A 24,590-nucleotide genomic window follows, 5' to 3' on the forward strand; every position below is an offset into this window, starting at 1 on the left:
AACTTACATCTCATAGGTCAGAGCTGTAGTATAATCAGCCTTTTTTCTAAAGTCTGTTATGCACAGAGTCCCTGTGCTGTAAACTCGGGAGGGCAGTGAATGCTGGAACTGAACAGTTGAGTCCGAAGAGGAGTTCTGCTACTCTGCTCAACAAGATGTTGCAAATTCAACCCAGTGGCTCAGAAAGCCCTTTCCCCAGAAACTGGGGAAACCGAGCAGAGCTCAGGTTCCTGATGTGGGCAAAAGCCACCAAGCTCCCTTAAATAAGAATGCAAATGTTTATTGTTTTCCAGTTTCATCTGTGGGAATATTGTGGTAGAAACTTTGGAAAGCTCAGGCAATTTCCTCAGCTCAGAAGAGGAAGTCTGGGCAGAAGAGCTTACTCAGAAAAGTAAATCCACCCACCCCTCATGACTGTAGCAAGAGGCAAATGAACACTGAGAACCTAGGAATAAATCAGCCTCAGTTCCCTCTGCAAACAGCAAGTCCCAGAGGAGTAAAGGTCAGACATGATTCAGAGAAGTTGGCTGATACATTGGCCTTATAGAAGAAGCAAATTGCTCAAGAGCCCAGTAGACAGGACATGAAACATTAGCAAACAATGAGGAATGAAGTAAACATTTCTGCTACAACCATGTAGGAGTCTGAATGTTTGAGCCCCATCCCATTTCCCTAGCCATCTGCTAATTCTGCCCACTAAGCACCTGGGGCAGGTGTTCTGCTTCTAACACCAGCTACAAGGGAATAAGACTCTCACATGGGCTCTAATCCAGAGAAATACAGCACCTCGTAGAAGGCTCGGCACTTTTCATAGCGAGCAGTCTTGCTGTACCCCCTGTGCCAGGCAGTTTTGCAGCTTTCCCTTACCATATGGTCATGGAGTAGCTGTGTTTAAGCAGCCTCACACTATTAGAAAGCAGGCAATGAAGTTCTGAGAGGCTGACTGGGTGCACTGGATCCTGAAGGCAACAGTAGCTCTGAGGTTCTGGTGTATACCTGGAGTTGCACCAGTTTAATTTCTATGTGTAGACAAGCACTTAGTGTGAATCTAAAGTGAACTCATTTGGATTAAGCTAATTTAGACTAAAGTGCTCATTCTGGAATAAGAGCATCCACACATGGAGTTATTCCAGAATAGCTGCTCCTGATTAACTCCTCATGTAGACAAGCTCTAAAAGTGTGGTTTTAAACCTATTCAGTTAGCTTGTCAGTAGACTTGCATGCAGTAAACCCACATAAACAGTTTTAAACCAGTGTGCATCTCCACACAACACTTTGCATGGATTTAAACTAGCTTACTCACAAATCTGAATCAGGTAAGGCCTAAGTGCCATGCGTCATTTATGTAAAAAAACCCCAAAAGAACGTTTTTAGAAAGTACCAGTTTATTTGATAAAGTACCAGTGGGGGAAAACCCAAACAAAAAAACAAACAAACAAAAAAAAGCACAATTACATGAGAGAATCTCTTCCAAACATCAAAAGAACGACAATTCATGTTTCACAGGTGGCACGGTCTGTAGACAACGGTTGCAAATGGGTTATTTCCATAACAGCAGAATTAAAAAAATATTAAGTTTCCACATATTAATTCATTCCAGAGCTAGGCCCTGGGATGGGCTGGTCTTTGAATTGAAAGGTACCCATTTAAAAAAAAAGAGTGGGGGGGAGAGACAGGACTTCTGCTAGAGACTTCATTGCAGGGGTTCTTAAGCTACAGGATCAAGCCTTAGCATGGAGTCCACAGAGAGGAGACCCCTTGCCCACAGCTATAGAACACAGAAGAGATCCTCTTCCTTACACCAGTCTAGAATCAGGTGTAACTGCACTGATTTCAGTTAAGTTATAACAGGTGCATAACTACAAATGGAAAGAGAATCAGGTCTAAAGTCTATGAAAAGATTCTCCAGGGCCTTCAGAACCAGTATAATTTTTATGAGCTACACTGTATGTAGTTGCCCCCACTCTCCACACACAAAAAGCCACCCCACAGTCAGCTATTCTGTAATCTTCATTGTATCTGGAAAGGTAGAGACTCAGATCTAGCAAGTAAGACTGATGCAACAGGACCAAGATAAGTGGGTGTTTTATATACCAATTCTGGAACTAGCCAAAGACTGCCAGAAAACCCTGTAGGACAGGAATGCATCTTCTATTCACTCTATGAATGTTTTGTGGAACTGGACCAACTCTGACAGAGGTAGGATCTGCTTAAATGATGCATTAAAACCCCTTAAAAAAAAGTTAACAGCAAGTGGCTTGAGGAAGTCAGTGTTCCCATACAGCCACCCTTAGCAAGAGACATGATCAAACAATATTTTAAATACTGAAAGCCATCCTTCTGAAGGCAAAAGGGACCAAAGGAGACTAGTTCAAAATCTCTTAAATAGCTTAGCCTATAAACTGAACAACAATTTTGCAAGAGAAAAGGTAAAGGTTACTTCCTTTGAACAGTGAGCTTCCAACTTTTGTTTGCAGCTCTACTGCAAATTAGAAGTGTCACTTTGAAATAAGGGGAAAGGATCTCAGCTCCACCTCCTGAATATGAAGGAGCAAGGCTGGCATTTTCAACACAGCAACTGTTTCTAATTCATGGAAGTTAATGTGATGGCCGCTGCATTCAGGGGGCACACAGAGCGTTAGTGACCTGGCTAGTTCAGCAACCATTAGCCTGACCCCCAGCTGTGATGAACAAAACAAGGAAAATATTACTGCATTCAACATAAACAAGACATTGCACAAAGAGCAGCATATAAACAGACCAATACGCCCTTCCCTTACACACAGTAAGGCTGCACAAGCCCCAGAACCTCTAGCCTTTTTATTCTTAACATTTGTACACTTTGCTGGAAAAAATATATATATATATATAAAATATATAGCTCTATAGGACTGATTACAATATATTACAGGATAAAAATTCCCATCTTTCCCTATAATATACTTTAATCATGTTTTAAGAATCCAATTTTGCATACAGAGTAATTCTAGCAGAAGTTATTGCCTTCAGTTTATAATTAAAAATTCACAGAATAAAGCTTAAATAGTTTTCACAATCATAAGAGATTCATTATATTAGTGTTTTATATATAAAAATGAAAAAATAACCAAAAAACCAAAACATGAGAAGGAACCATAAATAATCCTATAAAAATCAAATCAAAAAATTATGGAAAATCCCCATAAATATATCAATTGCATACAGTAGCTGCTATATAGAAAGGGAAACCTGTAACATACTGTAGCCAATCCTGCTTCAGTTCAGAATATGAATTGTATAAAACACAATATATACATCTAGAGAAATGCCCAGCCAAAGGAAACAAAGGATTTAAAAATTAAAAAAAAAAAAAAAAAAGTCTTAGGAATTTTTTAAAAAGTATGTTTTTTTTTATTTCAGTACTATTTCTACAAACATAACACATTAGGCTATTTTTCCTACTTAAAAAAATTATAAAATCCTACATTAAAAGGTAATTCTCCAACTTGTAAGAGGCTAGGTGCAGGGAAAGGTTAGTCTCAGAGTCAAGCAAGCCAAGAGGCTTTCCTGATTTTGCAGATTGTGACCCTACCAAGGGCCAAAAAGGAATAGGAAACTTCTCCCTAAGAGCCATTTAGGCCACATAGTTATTTCTCCCATGGGCCCTTTAGGGCATATGGGCATCCTGAGCCAAGGGCACAGCTACTCCCTGATAAGGCAATGGTACGCTGTAGTGTAAGAGATTCATAGATAATTCTCTATAAAATGCTTTATATGATTGGCCTGCTGCAGGACAGGCACAATACTACAGGGGAAATAGAATAAAAAACCTTCTACAAAACAAGGCAAATTGGAGAGTTGCACACCAGATGCAAACACACATGTATACACCCTCCCCTAAACCAAAAATAAGGAATTTGACAATCATTTGCACTCCCCCTCCCCCCAATATAGCCATGACAATGTTCCACTCCCAGATGCTTTACATTTGTTGTGCCCTTGTTAGTTTAGCAGGATGGAAGGGTCGCACAGAAAGATTTTTTTTTTTTTTTTAATCGCTTTGAAATTAGATCCAAGAGAGCATTTGTTGGAAGCATCTTAGCTTAGGTCCAAATGCTTTAACAATCAGTTTTTGTCCCTAGAGGGGCACAAGGTGCTGGTGGCTTTAAGCGTAGAATTCATTTGTAGGCGCTTTCTTGTAGATTGGTTTTTTGCCAAGATCATAACTGCCCTCATCCTTTTTCTTCATGCGATAGACCAACAGGAGGATCAGGAAGACAGCAAACAGCAGCCCAACTGCCCCACCTGCAATAAGAGCTGGAAGAGAATATGGAATGAATATAGCATTTAGGAGGAAACGGCTACCCTCACCAGTCATAAACCTATGAAATCTATCCCAGAGTTCCAGCATTTCAGGGCTTTCTACTGGCAGCTTCCATGTTGCTGAAAGTGACATTTTCAGTCCAAACAGCATCTAGAGACCAGAACTCACTTTCCACACAGTTTATCCATAATTAAAAAAAAAAAAAAACAGAGTTTAATAAAAAAGTTTCTTTTGATTAACACAGGAAAGAAGCTTCCCTAATACTCTGTGCCTCCCAGCTTACCTGAACAAAGCCAGCTGGCTCAGTTTCAAGTGACCTGTGGGTTGTGTGTTTTTGGTCATTCTTGCCCTCTAAAATATGGGAACAATCATACGACCCCATTTTTGGCATCCCCATTTCCCCTTCCTCCCTCATTTACAGTGTGGCTGATGAGTCACTAGACTTTGGGGACAGTGAAGTTACCTGCAAGGACTTCTGTTCTTTCAAAGAGGCTGCCATTGGCTGTGCTGGCCATGGAAATCTTGTTGGACGGATCCATTTTCTCAGCGGGCAAGACTTTACGTGGAGTTATTTCATTGTCTACCACCAGGTTTTCATCCACATCCTTTGTCCCCTTACCGGTATCTTCAGGGATATAGTTGTCACTCGAGAACTGAATAAAGCAGAGACAAACCACACCTGTCATGAGCAGCTACAAAACACTTCAAAACAGGAGAGACAGGACAGACACCATTTAATGGCAGGACAGTTGAAGTCATTCAAGAGTTCGGTGCATCGTAAGCACCTTATTCCGGTGGACTGGATATGGAAGCCAGTTTGGGGGGGGAGGGGGGGAGGGAGTGGGTTAAGGCAACAAGAGCTTTCACAGGCAGATACCACACAGAGAAGGGCTGTTGGGCTAGGTTTTTCTGAGAGTGCTCAAACACCACCTACCATAGGACTCTCTTCAGTGGTTGAAGCAATGTCATCTTCAGCATCTAGATAACATGCAAACATACAATACAGAATTAGTTTCCCTTTGCTTTCAGAGTGTTTTCCCAAAGCCCAGGCACACTCTATAGCAGCACTAGCTGCTATAGTCTAACTAGGGCTCTGCTTTGATTAAAGTGCCCTCTTATCTGTAAGTACTTTCACCAGTTAAATATAGTTTTGATTACACAAAGCCACATGATGCAAGCTCCAGATTACCTCATTCAGAGAAGAAATCTTCAGCTCCATCAAGTGGCTCTTGCTGCAGGGTACCAGGATTTGCTCAGAAAGCTAATATGCTCTTGTGTGCTATGCTGGCTTCAGGAGGGCACTCTTTTGAACACCCATCCCTAGAGGATAATTTGCTACGGTACTAACCACCAGATCTGCCTGAACATGCCACGTACTAATTTCAGAGCTTGTTCTTTACCTTTTGAGAACACAATGTGAACATAAAAAGGGAACAAGGAGCTGTTTAAACTAGTTTATGCTGGGAGTTTTGAAAGCCAAGAAGAGTTCTCTGAAAACATTGAATTAACTAGCTTTCACTACTACACTGGTTTTAGGGACAAAGCTGGAAGATTCAGAAATGCTGGGGCTGGAGGAAGATGAGATTTAACAAAACTAGTTAAACTTTACAGCCCCATGGTATTAGGGTGTGTGTGTGGGGGGGAATGATTTGAGTAATGCATTGTCTACCCATTGAAGATAGCATGTAATCTCATTACAGGGGTGACCTACTTGGATGCCCCTATAGAGAGGGAAGACAGAATGAGTCCCACATCATGGCATGGTGCCCTATTGCTGTTCCTATCAGTGTACTGCCTCCAAGCAAGCCTCCACATAGGAGATATTTGATTAGGCTGCTCTACTGATTCTTCTGAATGACTTGCTGAGCTTAGCTTTACAGACTGTGTAGCCCATTGCAAGTCCCGTTAAAAGCCTGTGAGACTCAGGGGACTATGTAGCTTTTCCAGGTCACAGCTACGAAGATGTCAGTCAGAGAAAGACTCCAATTTAAAGGCTATTTCTTTCTTGCCTACATACCATCATCTCCAGAACCAGAAAACCAGTCACTCTCCTTGCTCAAGTCAGGCCTGGGGTCACTGATATCTTCATCATCTGGCAAAGCTCCAGAAGAGAAATAGTCCTCTCCATACCTCTCTGGGTCCATGGTCTCAGTTTCTCTCACCTGAGAAGGGAAAACCAGCATTAGACAGCGGAGCCAGTACAGTAATATTTCACCATCTAACTGGTGAAGTTCAATTCAGCCCAGCTAAAAGCACCATCTTTACCTTCTTGAAAACAGCTGAATTCCCCTAGTATTTGAGAGCAGGAACCCAGATCAGCCTGAGTGGGGATTTCCAGAAGGACTATGGGTTCAGAAGGTTCCCATGAAGTGACTAGGGTCTGAATTTACTGAAAATAGCTTTCTGGGCAAGAGCTCATGGCAGAACTCCTTGAGGTAGAAGGGAGGAATAAAGTTCAGTGTGATAGGCAGGAGAGTAGTAGTGGGACTTATGCCTAAAGAATCTTTTCCAAGCCTGTGTCAAGAGCTAGATTGAGGTTTCAATGCTACAGTGAGAACCCAAACCCAGTATGTTTAATAGCATCATTATTTCATTTACAATTCAGATACTTTATCATACAAAAGGTTAAAACTGAGATTTGTTTGCTCCTCCCCCCCCCCATCTGTATATTCTGGGGAACAATACAAGGAGATCAAAAGCATTATAAACACTAACTCATTTGTATCAAGTGTCCCCTCAACAACACACACAATTCAAAAAGCAGATACCTTAGCAGTTCCCTTCTCAAAATAAAACCAGGATACTGGGATCTGACAAACAGTCAGACATGTGTATTAGCGTGGCAGCAGTAGCCCAGATAAGCCAGTCTGCAGGGGCATACAAAGGAGCCAAGCCAAAGAATTGGATGTTAAACTGCCTGACAATGGTTTAAATCAGACCCCATTTTTGCTTGTGCCTCTGAAGAGTAGGGGGTGAAGGCAGAAGATTTAGACCAAGATTATATAAGTTCCCATAACTATTCTGTATAACTCTAGTGACCCTTTAGGGCCAGTCCAGGCGAGGATTCCATAACTCTGAGATCATGGACCGTCCACACTTCCAAACTGGCAGAATCCAGTGTTTGCTGTGGAATTCCAGCAGCAATTCACAATTCCACAGCCATTAAGTCATTTGCTTGTTAAGAAATTTAACCCTTTCCTTATAGTTGGAAGTACAATGCAAACTGAATGGACAGCTGCTGCTGCCGCCACCACCACCAGTTTCACTAGCCTTGTTTTGCTAACGATTCCCATTGCTATCACCAGTTCTGCTCCACTAGCGATAGAAATGCTGGGAGCACTAGTGTGGCTGGTGGTGCCTAGCCACCTGTTACAAGCATGGAGATGCAGGGTTAACTGGAGAGGAGGGAAGTGGAGACTTGGGGGTGAGGAGGGGAACACAAAATATTGGTTCTCCACCAAAGCAGCTCACCCTCCCTTCCCCAAGATGGAATGCCACCTTATCTGGTAGCTACTGGAACCATTTAATCGGTGTTAAGTGCTCCCAGTGCTTCAAGGGGGTGGGGGGTGTTCAGAGAGCAGCCTGTCTGCTGCCTTGCCCCAGGCATGGTCCCACTGCAATAGAAGACCCGTGGCATTGCCACAGCTAGCCCTGCTCAACTTGTGGGGCACAGGCTGCAGAGCTAAAAACTGCAGCACAAGTATATCCATAAAAACTGTATTACAGTGCCAGATACAAGTGGTCTTTTCCCCTCACACCAACAATCCACTTCCACATCCGTAGATATTGCAGTTGCCCCAGCCACCAGGCTCTGCAATCAGGCTATGAGAAGCTTCTCCTCATCCTGAATTCGAGGGGCTAGAACAGTGACGCAATAGCTTTTCCGGCAGCTCTGGTTCATTCTACCCCTTCAGAGTCAAAAGGGACCAGAAAACACTCAACTGAGCATCCTGAAAAACCAAGAAGAGCCTGATTCTGCCAGACTCCTCACCTCCCATTATGCCCCAACTAAGACAGCTAGAAATACAGCCTGGAACAAATATTCCCAGCATCACTGGTCATTTATAGGACAACTTTTATACATTTATAGCGCCAACCTTAATTAGAAAGGAGGCATCTGAAGCTAGCCAAGACACCAGGGCTCCCTAAAATGGTACTGCAGCATAGGCCACAGCTGGAATGAGGAGGCTGCTGCTCCCATCCCAGACTGCGGATGTTTTATTAAGATACAGAAAGGGTTTGATTTCCATTTGCTACCAGGCCGCTATTCAGCAAGTCAGGGTGTGTCCCCCAGACAGTAGCTTTCATGTAGTGCAATGGCAACAGGTTGAGGAGGTTTTCCCTTGAAGAGCAAACAAATATTGACAGGTGTCAGTACTACATTACATCTTTGTGCCAGCTCACCCAGACTGTACACTCATGACTGGTGAATCACAACCATCAGGCAGACACAAAGCAAATGCCTAACAAGGGAGGCTCAACAGAGAAAACTAGGCTGGATCAGTGAGTCTGAAGGGACTGAGTAACCTGCCTTATTCGATCAAACCAAGGATGAGTAAGAATGGTAGACATTTGCTATTATTGGATACTTTGGAATACACCAGGTTCAGATATCACAGGGGGCTTATTCATCAAAATACACACTGTCTGCGTGTATGAGTAAGGGAGGTCCAATACTAACGAAGTTACTGACTCACAGCAGTAGATACGATTATATGGAGTTTTCCATGCCGTTGCTCATTTGGCCCTGGGCCCAGGAGAAAGTAAGTGGGAAGTTCACTCTCCATCTACAGTAACTTTCTGGAAAACATCCAGACAGCTACTGGGGGAGGTGAGCAGCAGCAGAGGGACCTACACTCCTACACACTTACTCTCAGAAGATTAATTGTGTATCCTTAGGGGCTGGGAGTTGAGACTATTTGAGGTACTGGGGTGCTGTTGGGCATCTCACTTCCTTCCTGTATGGGTAAATGTGGTGACATTCATTCCATGTTTCTCCCTACACAAACTCAAAACACACCCACGTAACAAGCAGGCACCTCCCTGGAGCTAGGTGTAAATCCCACCTTGCAGAGCATTCTGAATGGGAAGAGTTAACAGTGAAGCATCTGTGCTCTGTGCCGGGTGGATCTGGAACAGTGACATTCCTCACATACACACCTGCAAAGGGCACACAGGAGCAGTTCAGAGACTCCAATGGGGTTTGTGGGCTCAGGGAGAGGCTTAGTGCAATGTTACAGTTTCTTTTAATATTGTCTACTAGGGACATTGCATTTCTAAAGCAGGAGGAAAGTCTCCCCGCTTCCCCATATATATTCTACAGGCTTCCCTAGGAGGCAGTTTCCGGGTATGCAGACTCCCTCCCAAATGGGAATTTGTAGTCCATGGGGCGCAGAGTCAATAACACAGTGGTTTTCAACCTGTGGCCCATGTGACATCCTCAGGGCCATATAGGTAGTATTGGATGCAGCACACAACACGTTGGTAAATAGGGTGAGAACCACTTCCCCTTTTCAAAAATATCTGGCACTTGCCAAATGTCCTCCACAGCCGCATTCAGCCTAACACTTTTGGCAGTCACCAGCTGGAGGCTGGCATCGGATCGAAACTGCTTGTGGCCAGTTGTTCTGCCACCTGCTATTATTGTGCTGGAACTGCCTCAGGGCTGAGTCCAGCCACTCTTATGATGGGAGAAAGACTAAATGACTGTGCAGCCTCACCTACTTCTGGCAGCTGAAGTCAAGCCTTCCTGCTAATATGCTTTAGCAAATAGAATCCTTTGACTACAGAAGGATGTCGCTTCTGCTAAAGTCCAGCTCCAGGATTTCTTCTGGATGTTAAGCAGCTTTTACCCACAGTGACGTGAATGCCAAGTAAGATTAACAAACATCATTGGGGGGAGGGGAATAGAAGGGAGGAGAAAGAGGGCAGGAGCTTTCCCTGCTTAGCAGGAGCAAAAAAAGAGGCTTACTTCTTAGCTGCCAGCCAGAGTGTGTGCAGGTATGCATACTCTGCCTTTACCGTCACATGCTGCTTCAGTAGGATCCACGCAGGGGAAGTGAATGTTTAGGCACTACAGGGATTAGCACACTAGACGTGCCAAGATGCAGAGGTAGCAGCCTCCTGTGTATGGATCATTCATGTAGAAGAAGCCTATGGCTCCAGGCAGAGGAGCTGGCAGGGCTGCGATACCTGATCCCCTCTCCGGCTGAGGAGTCCGATTTCAGAGTGGCTTTGGCTCTATTTCAGAAACCCAGATCAGCACTAGCTGCTTCTCACAGTGAAGTCTGCTCACACTGCAGCACACAGAATTCCTATCTAACATGTGACTTTCCACAGCCACTGACTAGTTCTGAGAAGGAAAAACGGTAAACTCTAACCAAGCCTGCCTCCTCCAGCCCACACACCACTGCCATAGCTTATGTGCCCTTTCACAGCAGCCGAAAACAAGTAACATTCTCTAGGGCAAGGGCATGAAATGCACATGATCAACTTTTAGTGCTGGCCATTGTCTCTGATCAAACACACCAATGTTTGAATTCACTCCACGCTTCTTTGAAGCCTGGTAGAAAGTGAGTTGGACAGGGGTTGCACATGCCGAGTCCCAGGCATCTGAAGTGCAGGGAGCTCTTTACAGGGTTTCCAACAAGCCAGATAATGGAGCCCTATAATTTGCTTCAGAGTCTCTGCTTCCCAGCACTGTGTACACAAGCCCAGGAGTAAACAGGAGTGAGGTGAAAGTCAAAAGAACATGGACAAAAGAACATGGACCTGAGCCAAATTTGAGAGGGCGGGAAGTGACAAGAGAGGCAAATCAGCACTTAGTTAACTATTTGCACCCTGCAAAGACAGAGGTATGGGGAGTTGGTCTGACAGCTCCTTTGCAGATAATGTTTACTGATAGTAAAAATTCTGACAGGTTTCAGAGTAACAGCCGTGTTACTCTGTATTCGCAAAAAGAAAAGGAGTACTTGTGGCACCTTAGAGACTAACCAATTTATTTGAGCATAAGCTTCAGTTCACTGTAGCTCACGGAAGCTTATGCTCAAATAAATTGGTTAGTCTCTAAGGTGCCACAAGTACTCCTTTTCTTTTTAGTAAAAATTCTATTCTTAATTTCAACACCTAGGATATCAAGAACTGATTTTCATCAGAGAGACTCAACAGAATGTGTGTCTCACCTGCACATCCATTCATATGACCACTGGAAAGTGACTCAAACCCAGACAAGTCCTGCTGCAAGTTTCCCCTTCCGCACAGTGAATTTGAGAACGGTCACACAGGATCAGACTAGGGATCCATCTAGTCCAGTATTCTGTCTGACAGAGGAAGATGTGAGAAGTTCCATACTGGAACAGTCATGGACTAGCCTGCCCAAATGGGAAGTTTCTTCCAAATCTTGTCAGCAGTTGATTTGTGCTCTGAAGTAGTCATCCTGCTCAGTACAGTCAGTTGTTCACAATATAGATATCTAATTCTTTTGAATTCTACTTTGATCTTTGTGTCTCTCTTCTAGCAAGAAGTTCCACACGGTAATGGTGCATTGAGTGAAAATATTTCCTAGTTTTGAATTTGCCACCTTTCAGTTTCATTGAATGTCCTTTTGTTCTTGTGTTATGAGACATGGGGGAAGTTAGAAATTCCTGATCTACCTTCTCTATATACCATTCTATATGGAGAACCATCTTGTCCCCTCATTAAACTCAGTAGTCCTGATCTTTTCAGTCTCTTAATGCGGCACTGTTCCTCTAGTCATTTCCATTGCTATCCCTGAACACACACTGGTGTTCTGAGGTTTGAACACTGTACTCCAAGTGAGGGTATACCACTGATTTAAAATAATGGTATTGAATCTTTTCAGTATTCTTCTCCAGCCAATTCCTTGCTTCGTGTAGTTCTGCTGCACACTGAGCAGAAATTTTCCATTGAGCTGTCCACAGCAAGGCCTAGGGCTTTTAAGCTGTAACCACTCAAGGAAAAACTACTCACCCACAACTTAGTTGTAGGGAGGATTGTTGGATCCCCAGTTACCCAGACAGGCTGGAATGGTTTCGAGAATATGCTAAAGTTCGTCCAGCCAGTGAGTATTTGGGACTTCCTCCAAGATGCAGCTCATAGCCTAGAGACCTTCAGCGTGTGCACTTCTGGATTTAGGGAGTAGCACAGAGTCATTGTGGGCTATTGTATTAGTGGAGTATTCATGAAAGAGACAAGAGCCATTACAACATAGCCAACCTAAAACTCAATCATTTAGTATGCATCCGATGAAGTGAGCTGTGGCTCACGAAAGCTTATGCTCAAATAAATTGGTTAGTCTCTAAGGTGCCACAAGTACTCCTTTTCTTTTTGCGAATACAGACTAACAGAGCTGTTACTCTGAAACCTATCATTTAGTGTGTTTGTTGTTGGTGTCACTTCAGAGGCTTCAACTGGGCACTTGGAAAGGAGTGGCATGTGTTTATCTTGACACCAGAGCATCCTCCCATCCTCCCCAGGCATATACATAATGTCACATGCAGCAGAAGTCATATTACTAAAATGCACATCTAGATTTCAAGTTAAAGGATTCTTAGAATGGGGCTTACACAATACTGAAGTCAGCCCTAGAGTCTGTACTCTAAGAATCTGTGTTTAAAAGAAGCATGCCTATACGAAAGCCATCACAACTGACACTAATTAGCCCTCCTGCTGGATGTCTCAGCAGAGAGGCCAAGGACCAACTACTAGACCATGGAAAGTGAACTGTGTCAGCACCAGATGTAACCCCTCCAGGGCAGGGACGTGAGGCATACTGGTAGAGTACGTACATGTTGCTTCACTGCTTATGCTTGTGATGTGACTGACTGAAAGCTCCATGGCTGTCCTGACATTAGCACTGAATTCACTTAAATACTTCATTTCTGCCCCTTTGCCCTTAGTTCCAGGCCACCAAAGAGTTGTCATTCTTGTATCAGGCGATCCCAGAAACTAAGCCATTGTTGAAGTAATCTTGGCCAAAATGGATTTGTCCTACCATGGTACATGGCTGGGATCCAGCTTGTCAAACTAAGTGTAAACCACTGGAAATCTGATGCTATAACGGAAGTGCTGAGGCCAGCAAGCTGCAGACCATGTGCTAGGAGAGCTGTGAAAATAAGGTAGGCAAAAGAGCAAAAACTGTGATCTTAGAAACAAAGGAGCTAAGCCTGAGACAGGAGGGAATTTCCACCCACTGCCCTTTGTTCTATCTGATTTATTTACATGAGACTCCTGTCTATTCCTAGCTGTTGGAAGGGATTTTAAATAAATCTGTTCTTAAAAAAACAGCAACAACGAGGAGTCCTTGTGGCACCTTAGAGACTAACAAATTTATTTGGGCATAAGCTTTGTTAGTCTCTAAGGTGCCACAAGGACTCCTCGTTGTTTTTGCTGATACAGACTAACATGGCTACCACTCTAACTTTGTCGTAGACAGTTACTTTAACACGCACTCAAGAAGAGTCTTCCAGAGAACTCAGTGACCTTCAGATACCGAGCCTCAGACCATTTTAGCATATTTTACAATATCCACCAGACAGCTCTCTACTATAGATGCTTTGGAGTCACATCAGACTCAAAACACCTCCAAAACAAGAGCCACTTGTTCCCTTCTGGCTTCTCTAACACGGACGCACTGTAGCGCCACGGGGTATGCCACCATCCATCTGCCCCTTTAAAGCAGAGACAATATCCTCCTCTCCCATGAAGAGCTCTATTAGAAGGAAATTACTGCTTCAGAAGCAAGAGTTTCCAGAGACTTCTGTCTTATGTGACTGCTTACTACTGTGGAAAAAAGTTGGATAGTACCAAGCCAGTCACATATGACTGAACTCTACCTGTGAGGGGTCCTGCATGCTGAGGTAGTAGTTATCCCCATGTTAACAAGCATTTCTGTATGTGGTGAGCACAAAGGCCTGGTCTACACCTAAAATGTAGATTGACATAGTTATGTCGTTCAGGGGTGTGAAAAATGATGGAAAATGGTGGAAAAACCACTTCTATCACTGTAGAAAGGATCTGCAGTACAGCATTGCTGCTGTGCCACTGTAGCACCCAGAGAGTAGACAAGCCCAAATCTCACCAGCAGAAAATGGGTTGCTTCTTTTCCTAACTCCAAAACTCCTCCTCTTTAGATGCATAAACTCCTTAGCACAGACACTGAAGAAATCTCTTCTATGCCTGGGAGCAGAGCAAATAACCTTATTTCAATCTAGGTCACACCTTATATCAGCATTCCTCTGCATAACAAGTACTGTAACAAATCCACATTAGCTGGCTCACTGTGCCCTCTGATCATCTTTGGTGACTGCTTGCTAGTCAGCTTGCTCCAAATTATTGACAGGATAGATGGCCCCTTCTGGCTTTAGTGCCAAGGAAGAGAGTTTAATCAAGGCTTCCCTGCATGTGCATGCACTTAAATAGGCTGGAGCCTACTGAGCCAATTGTGCTAGGAGCTTTCAGAGACAAAGTGCTACTGTGCATTTCCTCCAATATACTTTAAAGTATCAAGTGATTGGTCATATTGATGAGCAGCAACAGCTCTCACTAGGCAAAACTACCTTTACACCCAAACTATCACATAACTACTTGGCTAGGGTGTCCTCAGGTCAACATAAATTGCCAAAATAAACCCAAAACTTTAGGTTAGATCCTGAAGCCTGTGCTGAGTAGGAAGTGGCAAGAGAGAACAGCAGGCCAGGATTTCTGCAGACAGTTACCGTCCAGCTGTCTGGGTGGCAGTGAGACTGGAGCAAGAAGAACAAGTCTGTCGGCAAGCATATTCTAGTTGTCTGAGACTGGGAGAGTCACTTTCAAATTACAGTGCAGTCCTTCTGCATTTCCACCTCGGGTTCCCTACCAAGAACCTTAGCAGGTAGATAGCGGTAAGAGTAGAATCACTTGTCATTCCTCCTATACATTCCTATTGTGATGTTTTAAATACTGTGGCAATGAGGGGCTTCCACCTACCCCTGCCATCAGACAACCCTGCAGTGAAAGGATAATCTCATAGCAATAGATTATAATGTACTAAGCAGAGAAGTCAATTTGCCATCACCAGTTCAGCAAGAGGGCTTTACTGTAGCCAGAACCCAAGGAGAGTGAGTTCCAATATGTAATCCAGAGCAAGCTCTAGGTACCATTGTATTCCAAGTTTCATGCTCTCTGGAATCAGTTAGCTTTTGACCCATGTGCATTTGCCTAACAGAGCCCACACTTATTTAAGACTAGGTGTGTGTGTCACTTAAAAACAAACAAACAAAAACAAACAAACAAACAAAAAAACCCTGAAGAAGATGTAAAGAGGAAGAGAAAGAATTGACTGGGAGGAATTTCTTGTTTAAATAATCTGATAATTAGCAAACAGAGCCATAAAAGAGGTTGTACAGTTCCCATGACAGACGGTCACATGCAGGGATCTATTTACAGCAAGTGGACTCATTAACTAGCATCATAAACTTTTCTGATGAACCAGCTATAGGTGTTTGGAATCTTAAGTATCTATTGGTTACAAAGTCTAATTTCAGCATCTTCACCACAGGGATCTACTCATGTTTTAAAGAGCGATTCAGTTAAGCAGCTCAAGGCAGGATAAATAAAGCCAGCCACTGACAGCCACAGTGTCCAAATTCAGAGTACGGGTGGGAAGAGTCCATTATGCCTGTTCTCCCAGGGAGGTGAAGGCACAATGGGTTCTCAACAGGAGATGATCCTCTTATCATGGGATTTTCATTCAAACATCAAAGTTTGGTATACAAAAGACCAGAGGCAAAGAATGCAATGTAATTTACCTGTTTTCCAAAATTTAGTCTTCTCCTTCCCTCACCCGAGGGAGGCATATGGAGATCCTTCCTAGAGCATAACTCAATCCTCCAACCATTTGCAGAATTGCTATGGTGTTTTTTTTGTGGTGGTGGTTTTGGGTTGTTTTTTTTTTTTTTTAAACTTTTTACATGTGTATTACATTACTAGCTTGTGTGTCTTGCACCTTTAAATTCCTTTGTAACAGTGTTAGCAAGATCAGACTTCAAAGAGAATAAGGCACACAGCAGAAGTTTTGGTGCCTTTCCTAGCTGGCCCAATACAGAGCTAAAATGGCCTGACAAGCAACTAATCTAGGCTTGCTTGTACAGTTGAGATCCTGATACTGCATCTTGAAAATGTTTCAATTCCCCACAATCTATGCAAGTTTAATCATATCAAGAGACTAGAGATTTAGGTTTGATTTACACTTAGCTATGTTAGTTTAGGAAGGTTTTGCTGGCATAGATGTGATTTAAAAAACAAATGTGTAGTTAAACCAGAAAAGCCTTTAAGCGTAGTTCAGAAAGGCTCCATTAAGGTCTTGTCCATGCCCAGGAAGCTAATGCCCACGTCTTAACTATTTCCAGATACTCACACCTTCCCAGAATCATGCAAGTCATGCAATCATGCTACTAAAGTTAAACATGCTTACAGCACCCCAGCATTCTAGGGCTTGGTTTTTTTCCCCCTCCTCCGACAAAGGAATATTTCAGCTTCTCTCACACACAAACACACACACCCTCCTTAACCCCCCATCTGGGTGCCAGGGTGTCTTTCTAAATGTATGCTAGCAATCTAGAAGACCATAACATTCTCTTATTCACCCCTTCTTTGGCTTCTGAAATCCATAGACCCCCAGCAATATCAAGGCATTTAGTTACCAGCATGCAATGACAAGGCCCATTAACAGTAGTAATGTTTATATGACAGTGTTTCTGATGCTTGACCTTTGTTTAGTAGAATTAGTGCCAAGACAGAGTGTATAAACAGCCTCCTGTATAAGAGGCTTCAGAGCATGAGAGAGAATATTCTAGATCCAGTGTGCATTTCTATTTGCAATAAAAATTTCTTTTCTTGGAAAAAATCCTCTCATAAATTAATTAGTAAATGAAGTCTCCTCCACCTACCACCACAAATAGAAACAGTCTTTTTAAATGAGCTCAGAAATAAAATTGGAATCCTTACCACCTTAAGAAAAGGTACCTGCTCTAACAAGACTGGGGACTCTAATCACAGTGCCAGGAGGGCTTGCTGTACTGACCAAATTCCTAATTCCATAAGGTCAGACAGGGAGAAGAAATCCCATTTAGGAGTTGCAGTTTAGCCTTACCAAATTTGAACAATGGTCCATCATGCGAGATATGGTTTGAGCATTGGCTTGCTAAACCCAGGGTTGTGAGTTCAATCCTTGTGGGGGCCATTTAGGGATCGGAGCAAAAATTGGGGATTGATCCTGCTTTGAGCAGGGGGTTGGACTAGATGACCTCCTGAGGTTCCTTCCAACCCTGATATTCTATGATTCCTCCCACCACACTATATCAGGTCACTGGTCCAATAATTCAGTCTCTGGTCATCAGAAGTAGCTAGACCCTGATGTTCTAGACTGAAAAAAAGAACTCATAATACATCTGTCCAGCTGTGATCGCCTTAGATACAAGGGGTCTTCACTGTGCCAAAAAGAAAAAAAAAGTGGGATGGGGGGGTGTTTAATTAAAGAATTGCTACCTCTCTAGAAAATTGCAGAACTGCAACATCAAGGAAAGTTTGAGTCACTGATTCTCAGAAGAGAAACAAAACTATTACACAAGTGCTGACAAGAGGTTTACAGAACCACAACAAACTTCTGTCTTAGAAAAAGTAATTTTCAGACTCCAGCAAGCTTCTGTTTTAGAAGTGTGACTTCCACAAGTCCAAATCAGAATGTAATCTCTATATTACTATTAGTAAGAAGTTCTTGGAGAAGTTCTGAGCAGAGGCAGCTATGGCTTTAATGATTCGCAAAAAGAAAAGGAGTACTTGTGGCACCTTAGAGACTAACAAATTTATTTGAGCATAAGCTTTTGTGAGCTACAGCTGACTTCATCGGATGCATTCAATGAAGTGAGCTGTAGCTCACGAAAGCTTATGCTCAAATAAATTTGTTAGTCTCTAAGGTGCCACAAGTACTCCTTTTCTTTTTGCGAATACAGATTAACACGGCTGCTACTCTGAAACCTTTAATGATTCAGCAACTCATCTGTATGACGAAAAGGCACTGGATTCTAAATGTGTAACTTAAGCTATGTATCTAACAAGAAGTGAAAATTCTCACCCACTCGGTCCTAACTGGAAATGGGAGTCTGAAGTATTTAATCCAATAAAAAGCCAAGGCAGCTGCATTCAAGTAGAATCTTTTATGGCCCAGCAATGCAATAACTTACCACATCTTGTGTTAAATATTTAGCACACTGCCCCCATCCCATTCACTAACAATGAACTCAGCCCTGCCTCACCACAACAGCTCTATTCTAGTGCAAATCATTTCACGCCTTAATCTAAAGGGCCTGCATTCCACCAGGTTTCAGCAAGCAGCCATTCGCTCACTGATAGAAACAGTTTAGAGGTCAGATATACTCACAGCTGGCCTACACAATTTTTGACTGCTTTAACTATATTGTAGTTAGGGAAGTGTACAACCCTCTATTGTTTGACACAGTTATAGCAGTAGAAGGATGATGACAGAAATAAGGTATACCATATAGTTTATTTCTGTCAGCACCTGTACACTGGTATAACTGTTTCAACCTAAGGGAGTCTACTTCCCTAACTACAATCCATTGCTAAACCAACATGGTTAAAGTGGTACCCAAAAGGAATAAAAATCTTTTTCAGATCAGTCAGGAAAGCAAGCCTCCTGTAGGGACAGGATAAAGCTAACATGAAGTCACATACATCTCTGCACTGCTGTGGTGAAGATATTTTCCAGTTTGGGGGAGTCCATTATATGCAGGGTTATGCACCAGAGAATTGCCCAGCAGTCAGTTACAACACAAAAATGTAATTCTACTCATCTAGGTGTGAAAACAGGGGCTACCTTGACAATAGGGGTCACTTATTTTACAGACACTATACCACACTATTCCCAGAGATGCAGTTCCAGCCCAAATCACACCAGGCATTTAGTGAGCACCATGTACAGAGCAAAACAAAGATTCTCCCATTTGAGGACAAGCCCTTTTTTTTTTTTTTTAAAGCAATAGAGAGAATCAAACCAAGTGAGGATTCAGAGTCAGCCAAGTGGATTCTAGCAGCAAGCAAGATTTCAGTAGCGTATTCAGCAGCAACAAGAGTTTGAAGTGAGGTAAAAACAGGCTGTGGGAATTCTGCAGAAGTCTGCACTGTGATGGCAGACAGACTCTCCTCCCCATTGTTAGGCTAGAAGTCAAGTTAATAGAGCTCAGCCTTACAGTTGAGAAATAGGGCAAAACAAGACACCAGACACTATGCAGGAACAGCAGGATAAGAGAGCAGAGTCATATCCTGAAATGGATTCAAGTCATGCACATTGGAAGGGCCTTGTCCTCTCTCCCCACCCAAAAACCAGAAAGAAGAGTCCATGGTATCCTAGCCATAAACAACAGTTTTCACAGCTGCTGGACTGGAGGTGGATTTCAGCAGACAAATAGTCCGCACATCTTTGCCAAGCCACTGCCAGCCACCTCAAGGGCCTGGTGCACTAGCAGTAATGTGGCAGAGGTAGAACGAGGTAGAGCATTAGGATAACAAACATGTTTAACTCCTTGTCTTCTTATACATCGTGGGTTTGGGAGTCTCTAATATTAGAATTCTCTGGAAAAAGTGAAGAGTTCAGCCCTGGGCTGCCTCCACTTGTTCAGAATGCAAGAGTTCTCTTGACCTCTTCTCAAATAGGGGACTCAGAAAGGTGACTTATGCAAGGGATTTGTTCCTCAGCTTCCATTGTGGAGACTACTTCATGAGAAAAAAGAAAAGGAGGACTTGTGGCACCTTAGAGACTAACCAATTTATTTGAGCATGAGCTTTCGTGAGCTACAGCTCACTTCATATGCATCCGATGAAGTGAGCTGTAGCTCACGAAAGCTCATGCTCAAATAAATTGGTTAGTCTCTAAGGTGCCACAAGTCCTCCTTTTCTTTTTGCGAATACAGACTAACACGGCTGTTACTCTGAATACTTCATGAGAGAAGTTCCTCTCAGGGACTCGTCTTGCCAATCCTTAGTTTCCAAAGGATTTCATTCTCTGGGACACAAGGAAGGGCTCTGGGGATTCCTGCTTAAAAGCTACCTATGAAGATCTTGTTCTTAGTATTCAGAGTACTGAACTGAGGGGACTATACAGATATCACTCCCACCCTATTGGGTGTAACCAATTTGCATATTAGAAACATTTCTGTGAAGTGCTAGAAACTAACCTTTTTTCATTTGTAGACCGCCTAAAAAATTTCAAATGGAGGTGCAGACCTCTTTGGAAATTCAACCTGTGGTCCAACAACCCCTACCATAAAAGTCTTAGACTAAAAACTGACTGAACAGAATTCAACTGTAAATGCTGCACATGCTCTGCATGGCATTTGCTGCACTGTGAAAAGGGCACTAAACTGTGGGCATCTATGGTAACGACAACACTTCTGATGGACCACAGGTTGAAAGTCACTAATCTATTCCCTCCAATACAGCTGCTAGTTTGAGAAGATGCATTAAAAAGCATTTGATTTAGTGACAAGAGCCATCATCTCCTCTTTTTCCTTCAAAACTCTGTTCCAGGTACATTAGTCTTTGTAATACAGTCTGCTGCTCTATGTTGGACAGGTAATGCTCTGGCCAAGTTAAAAATCACACCCTGGCTGAACACATCCACCCACTCCATGAGCCTCCCCAAGTCAGAAGGTGAAGCAGATGGAAAATAAAGTTATACATACAGATAGCAATATCTTGATTTGATTGGGAGGGACAGATGAGAAACTGGGCAAAGAGCAGAAAGAACAGGCCTCGGGGAATGATGGTAGCAGGACAAGCCAAACCGGTTTAAACATTAATAATGCAGCACTACTTTCCAAATACCATCATGAACAACAAAACATCAACTCAGCCAGTCAGATGCCCAGTGAGTTCTAGGAAGTGTTGACACTTTTTTGAAGCGTTAATAATAAAACAGACAGGTGCTGCAGCAGAAAAGCAGGGCCTACCTACCTGCTTCACTCAGACCCCTTCTCTCCCCTCACATCTCCCATTTAAAAGAGCTTGATTAGAGATACTCTGGATGTCATAAGTTCAGGACTAGTATATGAAATGATGCTACGATCTGGCATGCCAACCTCTAAAAGGCAGAAGCACAGCACCTCAAAGATTGATTCTACATACCTAAAACCAATGGAGCTCATAGGAACGGTCTCACATTTAAATATTACATCACGTTAACATGATCCAGTCTGTTACCTAACTAACAGAGCATAGAAATCATGCCTTGGAGCTTTCACGAATATTTTCAGTCCTTTTACATGTGGTAAGGCTGCCTCAGTGAGAGAAAACCTGGCTGCAGTGAGAGCCACATGGGGCATCACAAGCCACTTGAAAGAAGTAGAGCTTGCTCCAAAGAATTTCTGGCTCTTGCATTGTACAGGCTCTGTCGGAACATCACCATACAGGATCACGTAACCCTCAAGGCCCCGCCCTTACACAAACACAAAATAGACTCCATGTCCTGTGGAGTTCCAACAATATGTCTGCACCCTCTCCATATCTTGGGTGTACAAAAATTACAAGCCACATGCTGTGTAATCCAGCATGTTGTACCAACACTACAAAAAGGGACCCACTCCTCCCACACTAACCTAGATGCTGCATCACCAGAGACCACTCCTCAGTGGGGGTTAGGCCCATTACCAGCACTTCTACTAAAGTAAACTTGGTGGCGTAAATCAATTCAATATTGCAACACTAGAATACAGCCACACTAATTAAGCATAGGGCAATAAGTTGTATTGAGTGTACTGTAAACTCAGCAGGAGGAGTTATAGATGCAGCTACGCAGAAATGTTGTCTTTGGAGGCATCAGAACTCTTTAGGACACAGCCTACCAAACCCACAACCCATTATATTCCCCAAGCACACTAGGTTGCAATGTTAATTTCATACCAGATGTGGTCAGAGAGCATCCAAAAGCTGTACTGACCCAAGACGTCTTTGCCCAGACACTTCCTGCATTTTGGCCTGAGAGCTTTCTTGCTAAACCACTAGCATCTTGGATTGGAACTTCAGGACAGACTGAACAAAAAGTAATAAGTGGTGACCTACCTACAGAGCCTCAGGCTGCAAGTGAAACAACGTGGACGATTAAACCTAGTTTGGGGATACTCTAATCTCTTGCAATTGCCCCAGTCCCAATGCAATCCCTACTAACCAGTACCAAAGCAGGAGTCAGAGATGGATGCCTTCTGATTTGAGCATAGACACTTGTTAAAATAAAAGTTAAAAGCCAGAAACCCCTCTGAGTTACATACATGCCTGGTGTTTGTACAGGGTCCAGGATCATTTTGAAAGGTAGAGGGGGTCTAATGCCCATAAAAATGAGAGGTACCAGTAGAACTTCATTTAAAGATGCTTGTAAAACTTCGGGATTACATTTTACAGCACTCACTGTATCTGAGCACCATACAAGTTTAAAAAATCCCTCAGCATCATCATATTTTGAATTCCTTTCCATCCTCCTCAGACTTTTGATCTCCATACACCTTTGCTCCCCAATCCTAATCTATATCCTTGTTATGCAAATTCTATTCCCCCTCTTTCTTAAACTCTACAATTGCACCTCAAGCCTAACGTGCAGCATTCCTGTTAGCCCACTCCTGAGCCTCTTTGAGAACTACTGGGGTACAGACAAGCAAGAAGAGCAGGGCCCATCCAAGGGCACAGTAGTCACAGAGGCAGAATCAGAAGGGGAGAGCAAAGGCGTAAAGGAGCACAAAAGAAAGAGCATATATTGTGGTAGATTAATTGCAGAGTGAGAGGAAGGCTGTAAGGCATGGGTAAGGCAAATGCTGATAAAATAGAACCCGCAGGGCAAGCAGGTGGGTAGGTAAGAAAGTCGGGCCAACATCAGAAGAGGTATCACCTGATGGGAGGAGAAAAGAGGAAGATTTGTGAATAATCAGAAGGAGGTGGCACAGAGAAGGGAGAGGAAAGGAGTCTCTGACCCAGAAGAGGAAAAGAATGTGATAGGGATTGAGAAGAGAACAAGGAACTTGGTGTAGAGACAGGCAAGTGGTGAGCAAGATAGGAGTTTAGCCGGGGTGGGGTGGGGGGGAAAGAGTCAGTTAGACAGGAAAATGATATTTGGAAGCATAGCAGTGCACAGGCAGGCAGGCAGCAGATCCATTTGAATGGCAAGCCAAGTAAGTGTTAGTCAGTTAAAAGATAGAAATCCATCATCAATACATAAATAATGGTGAGTAGTTCAGTATCCATCAAGCCACACAGTCCTATCACCAGCATATTTTCAGATGGAAACCAGCTACTCTTCTCCTTCATCCCACTCCATTCAATACACAAGCTGTCAAAACCAGAGATAGTTTAAAACCACAAGACAGGGACAGCCTTAGATAGCTCTGCCCCTTTCACCTACCCAAAGTTTATGGAAGTTGGAAAAATCGTGGCCATATTTACTTCAAAGCCTGCTACCAAGTAGCATATTCCCTCCCTGGATAATAGATATATATTGCTTCAGGAGCAGGCACAAAATCATCTGGAAAAAAAGGCTGTTCTGTTCTCCCTCAGAAAAACCTGCTTCCCTCCTGATGGGAAAAGCCAGGTTTCTGCCACTAGCACATATAATATTAAGTCAGGTAAGGACAAAGTCACACAGAATATTTGGGGGAGCTAAACCTGGAGTCCTGGCTCCACAGCTAAAACATTCAGAAAGATGGCGGGGACGGTGACAGTAGAGAGAGGAATCAGGTAACCAGATGTCCCGATTTTATAGGGACAGTTCCGATTTTGGGTCTCTCTTATACAGGCTCCTATTACCCCCCACCAGATTTTTCCCACTTGCTGTCTGGTCATCCTGGGGAGGAATGGGATGTTTGAGCTCTGGTACAAGTCTGCATAACACGTCTCTTCCCCTCCAAGGCTGGTTATAATCCATTACTCCCCCTGAGGACGAGTTAGATCGAGTTCGAGATCATGAGGCGAGGATGGAATTGGAGCAATGCCGCTCTTACCCCAGCTGGAGTATGGGTGCGGGAAGCCTCTGGTGAGGGAAACTCAGCCGCTTACCTGGGTTTCCCCTCAGCAGCCCAGTATTCTCAGCCCGGGGAAATCGGGGGTTGGCACACGGTAAAGGAAAACCGCAGCTGCGGGGCGTGCCGTAGGAGGGGGATTTCAACAGGTCCCTGTGACAGGAGGCGACTGCCGCAGAGCCGGGCTTTGGGGCAGCCTTACTCATGCCCCAGCT

General features: G+C 43.4%; 1 protein-coding gene across 2 annotated transcripts in view; it reads right to left on the bottom strand.

The window, feature by feature from the left end:
* Positions 1-1,367: 1,367 nt before the first annotated feature.
* SDC4 (syndecan 4) overlaps positions 1,368-24,590 on the bottom strand; it is a 32,757-nt gene continuing 9,534 nt past the window's right edge. For both annotated transcript variants that reach the window (XM_037915262.2, XM_037915261.2), the window contains exons 2-5: positions 6,321-6,465; positions 5,238-5,281; positions 4,767-4,956; positions 1,368-4,296 (exon numbers count right to left, since the gene is read on the bottom strand). In XM_037915262.2, coding sequence (XP_037771190.1) covers positions 4,145-4,296; positions 4,767-4,956; positions 5,238-5,281; positions 6,321-6,465 — 531 coding nt within the window. In that variant the 3' untranslated portion in view covers positions 1,368-4,144. The remainder of the gene's footprint in view (positions 4,297-4,766; positions 4,957-5,237; positions 5,282-6,320; positions 6,466-24,590) is intronic.

This window comes from Chelonia mydas, chromosome 13 (assembly GCF_015237465.2).
Source record: "Chelonia mydas isolate rCheMyd1 chromosome 13, rCheMyd1.pri.v2, whole genome shotgun sequence".
In the NCBI taxonomy this organism is placed as follows: domain Eukaryota; kingdom Metazoa; phylum Chordata; order Testudines; family Cheloniidae; genus Chelonia; species Chelonia mydas.